Here is a 10323-nt window from a genome sequence, read left to right on the forward strand (position 1 = left end):
CGTTAATGGTGAAAGAAAAAATAATATTTTTTGCTGAATTTAGCAAAGAAAAAATTCTACCCCATTATAATCCTTGAATTTTTTATGACTGTATTTAGTTTAATATGAATGGATATCCGTTTGTTTTCTTCCCCCCTCCCCTAGTAAATTTGTCGATTTTATGGATGAATAATGCTCATCATCATCATCATCATCATAATCATCCATACAAACGAAAAGCTTTACAAAAGAACACACAACACACAATACCACAATTCACATTGGAGATCAATTTTTCAATTTTCTAAATTACTTAGCCAGCTTGCAAAATGTATTCTTTCTAATAGTATTTCCAATGTCAGAATATAAAATGAGAATAATTTTTTTTTTGTTTTGTTTTGTTTTCGTTTGATTCTGCAATAGCAAATGATTTTTTTTTTTTTTTTGGTTTTCGAAATTTTTGAAACACGTTTTAGACGATAGGTGTCACCACTATTGAACATTTAGTTCCGAAGAAAAGTTGTGTTTGCGATAGATTTTCCAAAATAATGATTCGAATGTGAATAAAAAAAAATAAAGAATAACTACCTATTCGTAAACATTAAAAATGAAATTTCAAATAGAATAAAATCAATAAATTCATATTGGTCAATTCGTAATTCATTGGAATTCAACATTATTATTCATTTATTTCAGTTGGCACAAATATAAACATCCGGTATGTTTGCTTTTTATTTTTATTTTTTTTATTTTATCGTTTGTTTTATTTTAATATTTTCATACATTTCTATATGAATGTGTGATTTTAGCTAGAGGTTTTCAACCAACGATTCGAGTCACGATTTTGAATATTCTTTCATTTGAATGAAAAGAAAAAAATATTTCTCTTACTGGGCCCGCTTGAACTTGGAACCAATTGAAAACGGCTGATTTAAAGAATCTTTTAGAAGAACTAAATATAATTCTACACTACCACTACTTACCACTAGGCACAATTCTGTATATAAAGAATATAATGTATCGAGAATCAGCAGAAAAAAATTATCCAGATTATTTTGCCTTGATGGTCGGGACTAGCGCACAATATAATGTCAGTGAATTTCATTGCAGATCGCGCCAAATAACGAAAAAAAAAACGAATAAATGCCAGGCATCGAAACAATATTCTTGTCTAAGTTTTCATCATCGTTTTCGGTAACTAGACAGTAAGACTGAAGCTGTCGAATTCAGCCAACGAATTCCTTGTTTTATTAAATTCACAATGTTCATTCAATTTATCATCAATAATAGTTGTTCAATTCGTCAAAATATTTTTTCAACGACATTTAATGAATTTGATAAAGACATAAGAATGATAGAAATTCTTTGTCTTTATTATTATTATTATTATTAATGTTATATCAATTTTCGATCAACGTTAACTGACAAAAATCAACAAAAAAAAACTATTCAACAAAACTATAATTGATTTGTCTACTACATTAGTCGAATAATTTGACATATCTGGTTTCTATCTCTATTTTTTTTATATAGATCATTTTATTCTCATTACATCACAAAATGTTTTTTATCTTTTGATTCGATTAACGATTTTTTTGTTCAGTATTCTTTTCTGTGATCTCTTAATGATCAATCTGTTGTGCGTGTGTGTTTGCAGTTCCATTACTATAAAAATAAAAACATTCATTATAAAAAGAAGGGTATCATGATGATCTGATCATTATCATCATCGTCTAGTTTATCATATCTTTTAAATCGAATAAATTGAAACACCGTTCGACCATCATCATTAACAATATTCAACTGTACACATATGGTATTTATGTTTGTTTATTTAAATCACAATACTGATAAAAAGATGTTAAATTTGTTTGTTTATTTTTTCTGTTTCCCATCTGTTTTCTATATTTTTGTTTGTTTGCACTAAATCAACCATATTTTCCAGATAAAAACATCTTCAAGTGATGACACAGTGAGATTTCATCGATTTCTGTTCGAATAAAAATCAGTATTTTTCCGATCATTCTCAAGCAATTGAATTTTTTTATTCAAATGTCAAAATGTCTGTGTGTATATATGGAATCGTGAAGAATTCGACACCTACTGTTTTTCGATTATTCAATGTTGAAACTCATTACTCAAAATATCTGTTACTAAATAACATATTTTTTTTCGAAATGAAATCTCATTATTCATTGTTTCATTAAGTGAATCATTAATATTTTGAACGTGTTATCAATTCGTGTACACACCGGAAACTAGAAAATTAATATTCAACAAAATATTCGTTCTATTTTTTTTCCAATGTGTGTGTGATAGCCGTTATTAATAACGACAAATAAATCAAATACCGGCGACAAACAAAAAAAAAACATGAGCCGAGCATTGAATTTTATTTCCAACAATATGTTTTTGTCTCTGATATATATTCTTCAATAATCTTTTCTCATTTCCTTCATCATCATCATTATCATCATCATAAACTTTTGCTCATTAATTTCATTCATTGCTGATGAAATACTGGTGAAATAATCGATCATTAATGTTGAAGTATATGTATTCTTCATTCTCAATTCTTCATTTCTCATTATAATTATAAACTTGAAAACATTCTCCATGTTAATTATTAACTTCAACAAGATATTTTTTTTATAGTCAAATCACCTTGACATTATATTGTCAAACGAAATTGATATGATTTCAATGAAAATGACACTCAAAAAGAAAAATTCTATCAACTTTCATCGATATAATTATAATAATTATCACTTAGCGAGATTTTATTTTCTCTAAAGTGACATCGTCGTTCAACAAAAATTTCTTTTTACCCGAAAAAAATAGTGAGATATAATAATATCCAAACATCAAAGATAAAATGTCAAGCATCGTGATTGTGATCAGTTTTTCATTATTGATTATTGTTTCATTTTGTGGTAATACTTTAGTTTGTCGGACATTATTCCGACAACGGCGTTTTTGTGCCAATTCAACTAATGTATTGATTGGAATGTTAGCTATATCCGATCTAATGATGACCATATTTAATATACCATTCACTGTTGCCGATATTATTCTCAACGATTGGATATTTGGTGATTTTGTTTGTATATTAGTTTCGTTTGTACAAGCAAATTCTGTATATGTTTCTAGTTTTACAATGGCTGTGATTGCAATCGATCGTTGTAAAGCTATCTATAAATTTCGGCCTAAACAAACATCAAATGATGCAAATACAACAACAGCAACAACAAATAATAATAATCATAATGATAAAAATATTAACGGAAACGCTGGTACCTCCAGTGAAAATATAGAATCATCTACTAATAGAACCAATGATGATGGTGGTGGAAATAGTTGTTGTTGTCTAATGGATTGTTATATTTTCAATATATTATGTCCGTTGTTTCGATCCACTAATAAATCTGTTCATCTTAATTGTTCACAATCAGAATCATCATCAAAAACACGTACAACAACAACAACAACAACAAGATTTAAATTAGAGCTTAGAACCAAAATGATTTTAATCATATCTGCTATATGGATAATGGCAGCATTACATTCATTGCCACATACAGTTTTTAATCGTGTCACTGTAATTGAAGTGGATAATATTATTGTCGATTCAGAAATGAAAAGTACTAGCAATAAGAATCGTGGTACTAATCCAAGAAATGATTTTAAACAAAGAATTGAAACAACTGACATTGCAATTATTGAGGATTTTAATATCTTGGATTCTGATGAAAATAGTAATTATAAGTATCCCATATCATCATCATCATCATCATCATCAACAACAACAACAACAATGATAATGGAAATGAATAAAACACGCACAATAAGACGATGTATACCGATAACGCCTAGCTGGTTTGGACCAAAATTTAGTCTTTGGTTAACATTATATACGACAGCAACACAATATATTATACCATTATCTTGTGCAGCAATCATATATACACGAATTGCCTTTACAATAAATTCTCAGGGTAAAGTTGGCCAAATGACTGAATCAAGAGCTGAAAAGATTAATAAACATAAACGTCGCCGTTTATTGATGTTAGCATTAATTGTTGCTATATTTGCTATTTGTTGGTTACCATTTAATGTTTATTATCTTTTATTGGATTTTGGTATTACTAAATCATACAATCATACGGCATTTTTATTCTGTCTTTGGTTAGCAACAAGTTCAGTATGTTATAATCCATTTGTTTATTGTTGGCTAAACAAAAGTTTTCGTCAAGAAGCAAAAAATGTATGGAATTGTTTAACTCAATTGTTTCCCTGTCGCTTTTTTTGTCGTTGTTGTTATAGTGGTAGGGATGAACGACAACCATCTCAAGATCAAAATCAATTTTCACGACAAAATCAACCGAATCAAAATATATCAAAACAACCATAACACAATATATTGAAAATCCAGATCAAAATTCAAGTAGAACTTTATCATCATCATCATCATAATGAATAATTATCATTATATATCATAAATCCAAAGTCCAAATTTTACTCTCTCTCTCTCTCTCTCTCTTTTCCATTTCCTGACATATTAAATGGCTTTTTTTTCTACTTTTTTATATTATTATTATATATAAAAAAAATAAAATTGTCATCATTATATTTGAATTAAATACAATATAAATTGTTTCAGGAACAAAAACAAAAAATGAAAAATAATAATTTGAAAACAATTGTCTTTTCGTATTACTTCATAATTCAATCGATCGATTACGACCATACGTTAACTTCTTTTTTTTATATTTTTACTTAAAAAAAGAATTATGACGAAAAAAATGTCATCGACGAAAGTAATGACAAAACACTAGAAGAGAATAAAAAAAAATTAGAGAAATGAGTTGATGAACGTAAATTACAAACAAACAAACATGGAAGAAAAAAGAATGATGTGTTCAATGATTCCAAGAATTTTTCTGATTTTTTCTTTTCATTTGAAACTATTTAAGTGTAAAAATACTTTTAGAGTCATAATTGAATTTAACAACTTTTTTTACGTCTTTTGATCTATAATATTTCTTTCTGGTCCTTTCAACAATCAATTGTATGTTATTATCAATGTGGAAGAAAGAAAATTTTCAGTAAAAATAAAAATGAAAGTGTAAAGACGAATAAGGAAACAAAAACATTGATCAAAAGAATGTGAATGATATTTTTGTTGTTGTTGTTGTCGTCGTTGTTAGCACATATGTCATCGTAAAACAATTGAATCATTGAATTTTTTTTTCATTCCTGTCCATTTATTTTGTTGTTGTTTCTTTTTTTTGAAAATTAAATTCAAAAAATACTGTTTGTCTGTATCTGTATTTTTGCAAATAAAAGTGTACATTCTTTTTTTTTCTTGTCATTTGTCATTTCAACATTTTTTTTCTATGAGCAAACAACAACAACAACAAAAGAGAAAATTCTAGAGAATTTCGTTTGAAAGAATTTTTTTTGTTTTTGCTTTTTGTTTGCCAGAATAGTTGTTTTAACAATGACTTTGGCAGAATAAAATTTAAAATATAAAAAAAATGATAATAAATGCCATTCTGACCCATATTTGACAATATTTATCCACAAATAAATTGTGGTGAAAACAAAAAACCAAGGATAATGAATAAATTAGAAGAACATTCATTTTTTTAAGTAAACATTACCAGCGCCCTCATATTTCATTATTGAAACACTTGTTGTTTAGTTAAAAAGAATCATTTTTTATCAAGATCGAAAGAAAAAAAACTGGATCAAAAGATCAATGATGAAAACAAATGAATGAATGAAAAAAACAACAATGTTTTCTCTTTCATAAGCTTAAGTATTTCAAATTAGAAATCAAGGATTTTTACTATCGACAGCTTTGGATTATTTTTATTTACTTTCAATGAATTCTCAATCATTTGTTTCCATTATATTAACGAAACAGACAGAACAAAAATCATCGTAAATCATATAATAATGATCAAAAAGAAAATCATATTTTGAAGAAAGAAAATTTTTCTGCACGTCATCACCAAATATCATGATAAACATTTTTTTCTCTTCAAGAATCTTACAATATGAAATATAAAAATTCAGTAGCGAATGAAATGACAAAAAAAAACAAAAATGAAGAATCTCAGCATCGCCAATCCTTTTCCAAATTCATTAAAATTATTAAATGTTGTCAACTGAAGAAATCTTTCAACCAAATAGAAAGTCTAGTCATCATCACAAGAAACTAAACAAAACAAAAAACAGAGGAAAAAAGAATAAGAAGTTTAAATGAGATTCCAACCATTCTTCATAGGTTTCACGTATGGCGGAAAAAAATGTCATTACAAAAAAAAGAATGAAACAAAGAAAAAATGAAAAATAGATAAATGATCACAAAATATTTGTATAATTTTTTTTCTTTTGTTTAAACATCATAGAATTGGAAGAAAAGAGATTAACCAGAACCAAAGAAAAACATAACAAAACAAACTTGAAAAGAACAAAAAAATTTGAAATCATTCATGAAATCAATGATCCATTGATGTTGTAATAAAGCAAAAAGAATAAAAAAGGAATTCCGTCTGTGAATGAAAGTAAAATTACTTTTATTCTATCTTAAAAGTGGAAAAACAATTATAATTCAAACATGATGATGATGATGATGATGTGAATGATCTTAAGCTATTGTATGGAAAAAAATGTCTACACTTTTCATCTCTCAATCTCAATTGTGGTTCGTGAAATTGTCAAATGAAAAAAAAGAAAAGAAAATTAAACAGAGTTGTTTTGTTTATTTTCTCAAATTCTATAAAAGATAATAAAGAAGAGGCGAGAAAGTAAGCGAAAAAAGCAATAAAAGAAAAAAAACGATCATAGAATAAACAAAACGAAAATGAAAGTGAAATGAACAAACAAACAAACAAAAAAAATTGGCTTCGAAATTTTCCTGGAAACAATTATGCATCCAATGTTTTTTTAAAAGAAGCAGATGAGAGCAAAAAGAAAAATGAACAAAATCAGCCTAATATTCTAATAAAATCAATTCAATACAATGAAAAGCTAAAACCGCTAAAATTTATTGACTGAAATCCATTACAGACACACAAATGGTGTAAAATTAACTAGAAAAAAAACTGAATAAATTGAGATTCAATTTTAACAGAATTACTAAAGTTAGAAAAAAACAGTGAATTGATTTTCGAGGTTTCGTTTCTCTTTTTCAAATGAGAAAAGATTCCATTTTGTTTGATTTAATTTGAGTCTAGTTTATTATTATTAGTGCAATAATAAATGTATATTATTTTTAGTCATCGAAGTTCTTCTTCTTCAATCAAAAGACAAACAAACAAACAAATCAGAATGTATAATCACAAATTGATTTTTCACTAATGCATTGAATTTGATTTTGAGAAAATTTATTAGCTGTGCAAAAATTATAGAATAAATTAATTCTTTATTAAGAAATCAAAAAAAAACGATTGACCGTGATCAATGCATCGTACAGTTTGTCAAGGACGCATGAAAACATCTTGATGAAGAATCTTGACACTGTATTTATTTATGAAGAAAAAATATTGACAAGAAATTTTCCAAAATTCAATCATATATTAAAAATGTCTACATGACAGGAATTCTATGTTTGTTTTATGTAATATATTATTAACATAGATAAAGCAAAAAGAGAAGGAAAAAAAATTGTGATTCAAAACCAAAAAAAAAAAAAATGAAATATATTGATGATGAGATTAATGTTTGCATTTTTATATATTCAACAAATCAAATAACTTGAATATATGTCGTCTGAGTGAAAATATACAAAATTTATTATACAAGCTTGTTGTTGTTGGTTGGAAAACTAAACTACAAAGTTAACTTTTAATTTTTTTGTTTTTGTTCCATCTTATTTTTAAAAGCCTAATGGTTTAGGTTTTTTTTGGGAATACACTCGAAATAAAGTTGAATCAAGTTGTCATAACGATATGATATTTGTATCAGGAATAATAAATAGAATGAATGTTGAGAGTTGATTCAAGAAATTTGACATGTATTGCATGTTATCATCATCAACAACAACAACAAAACTGGGATAAGAAACAAAAATAGACAACAAAGATTATAAAGATGTTGTAACCCATTAATCTGCGGTTTGAAACCAATTTTTTTTATTTTGTTTTGTTTTATAAAAAATTCACGAAAAAATATTTATATCAAATAGAGAAACCAGTTGTAACCTTTTAATTTTTTCACAGAATCTTGGTTACTTTTTTTTTGCTCCATCCATTAATATTCAGATCAAAATATAACCAAGTCATTCTGACAGCAACAACAACAACAACAACAACAAGTCAACCTAAATAAAATGAACGATTTACTATAGAAAATTTTTCATAACCTTCAATTTTGCTATGTAAAAACATCATGCTCTAACAACAACAACAACAACAAAAATCATGTAACCAAGAAAAAAAAAAAAATGTGAAAGAATGTAAATGTTAACAAAACAAAACGAAACGAAACGAAACAAAAATACCAGAACACATGTCAAAATAAATATAAACAAAAAATAACAATATAACAAAAATTGTTGTTGTCATTTTTTTTTGTTTGTTTGTTTGATTCACGACGATGGTTAATATTCCTGGTAGAATAATAACAACAACAAAAGAATAAAATGCGAATATGCGAATGAATTTGATAGTAGATGAATGGAATACCCAATCAAAAACAGTAAATATTATTAACAGAGGTTGTTTTTTTCATTTTAGATTCTGACTGCAAAAAAATAAATGAATAGAATGAAAGGTTAGAAAATTTTATTTTAAATGAAGTTGAGAAGATTCAGGTTATTATCATATATATGAAAAAATACCGGCCAAAGAAAAAAAAATGTTCATAATTTCAGTGACTAGATTCGTGTTTAGATTGACTTGAATTATTCTGTTTCAGCAACATTATCAGTTAGAAAAAAATGACAAAAACAAAAGAAAATGTCAGCGTTTTTTTAGATTGATTTTTCAGAATGAATGAATAAATAAATGATAATTGACAATGACATAAATGACAATGAAAAAATGAGAAACAAAAATAAAAGAAGATTGGATACTACTGATATGCATGTGAAAAAAATAGTTGACAATTGATAATTAACATTTTTTTCTCTCTTATCATCCGGTTATCATTTATTTTTCAATTTTTTTGGACAATAAAATTTTACCCATATGTCACCATATGTTAAACAAACTTTCGATTTTTTCCGGTTTCAGCAAAACATCATTGAATATCGGTTTGTAAATGTTTAATTACTTAATTTGATTTGTTTCAATTGTTTTTAATTTGATGGATTAATAAGATAAAATGTGAATCTGGTTAGTATTAATGGATAATAATATAAATGATGTTTAGCAATTAGTAGCGAATGTTTATATTTAAAATAATGGCAAAACACAAAACAGAATTCATGAGAAGAAACAAAACAAACAAAAAAATTACCAGATTCAAAGATTCAGCAAGAATTATAACGTAAATGTTATCATTTGTTAGATTTGGTTTGGTTTTTTATTTCTAATAAATATTTCTTATTCTTGTTTTCATTTGCCTGATTGGTTTATTGTAAATGAAAAAAATAAAAACAGCATACCATTGTCATTTCCTTTATTTATTTTTATTTTTATTTTTTTCCATTCTTCATCTTTCGTATTCAATTTTCTTTTCATTTTATTTTCTAACCACTTTTTTCCATTATTTTGTCCATCTTTTCTGGAATTTTTGTTTTTGTTTTTGATAATCGGTAGTGTTTTTTCTATTTTCTTCTGGAAAACAAATCAAACAGAAACAAACAACAACAAAACAAAAACAAACACATAATCTTTCATTTTATCCAATTTGTTCCGGTTTTGTTTGTTTGTTTTGGTTGAAACAAACCAAATATTGTATTTTTAGTTGTTTTTGATGACAAAAAAAATAACCAAAACAACAACAACAAAACAAAACAAAACAAAACAAGAAACATTAGAAAATGGACAGAAAATGTTTTTGTTTCATTATAAGTTTTTTTTTGAAATTATTCTCATTATTCTTATTATAAAAAACAACAAAAAACATGTAATTGAATCCAAAGAAATGTTTGTAGAAAAGTGTAAAAAATGATAAAAATAATATGAATCAATTTATAATTCGAAAACAACAAGAGAAAAACTGATAATCCAGTGAAATGTAAACATTAAATTTGAAAAAATGTTGGATCGAAAAGAAGTAGTGGATGTAGATTCTTGAAAAAAGTTTGTTTTTTTTAATATTTCGGATATGAAGAGGCATCACTTCACAATTATCATTGTTTATCATATTTCTTGTAATTTTATCTTGCTA

At 26.1% G+C, this 10323-nt stretch overlaps 1 protein-coding gene across 1 annotated transcript; it reads left to right on the forward strand.

Moving 5' to 3' along the window:
- Nucleotides 1-412: 412 nt before the first annotated feature.
- Nucleotides 413-4560, forward strand: LOC113793227 (G-protein coupled receptor 83-like). The gene is made up of 3 exons (XM_075821799.1): nt 413-697; nt 789-1795; nt 1925-4560. Exon 3 carries the CDS (start codon nt 2855-2857, stop codon nt 4388-4390), a length of 1536 nt encoding a protein of 511 aa, XP_075677914.1. The 5' UTR covers nt 413-697; nt 789-1795; nt 1925-2854; the 3' UTR covers nt 4391-4560.
- The last annotated feature ends 5763 nt before the right edge of the window (nt 4561-10323 follow it).

Source organism: Dermatophagoides pteronyssinus, unplaced genomic scaffold (genome assembly GCF_027571235.1).
Source record: "Dermatophagoides pteronyssinus isolate colony J.1.1.1.1 unplaced genomic scaffold, Derpt_VIB-CSIC_2022.12 sq0001, whole genome shotgun sequence".
Classification (NCBI taxonomy): Eukaryota; Metazoa; Arthropoda; class Arachnida; order Sarcoptiformes; family Pyroglyphidae; genus Dermatophagoides; species Dermatophagoides pteronyssinus.

What these genes read in the sequence shown, in the direction of transcription:
- LOC113793227 (XM_075821799.1), top strand. Translation starts at nt 2,855, where the DNA reads ATGTCAAGCATCGTGATTGTGATCAGTTTTTCATTATTGATTATTGTT.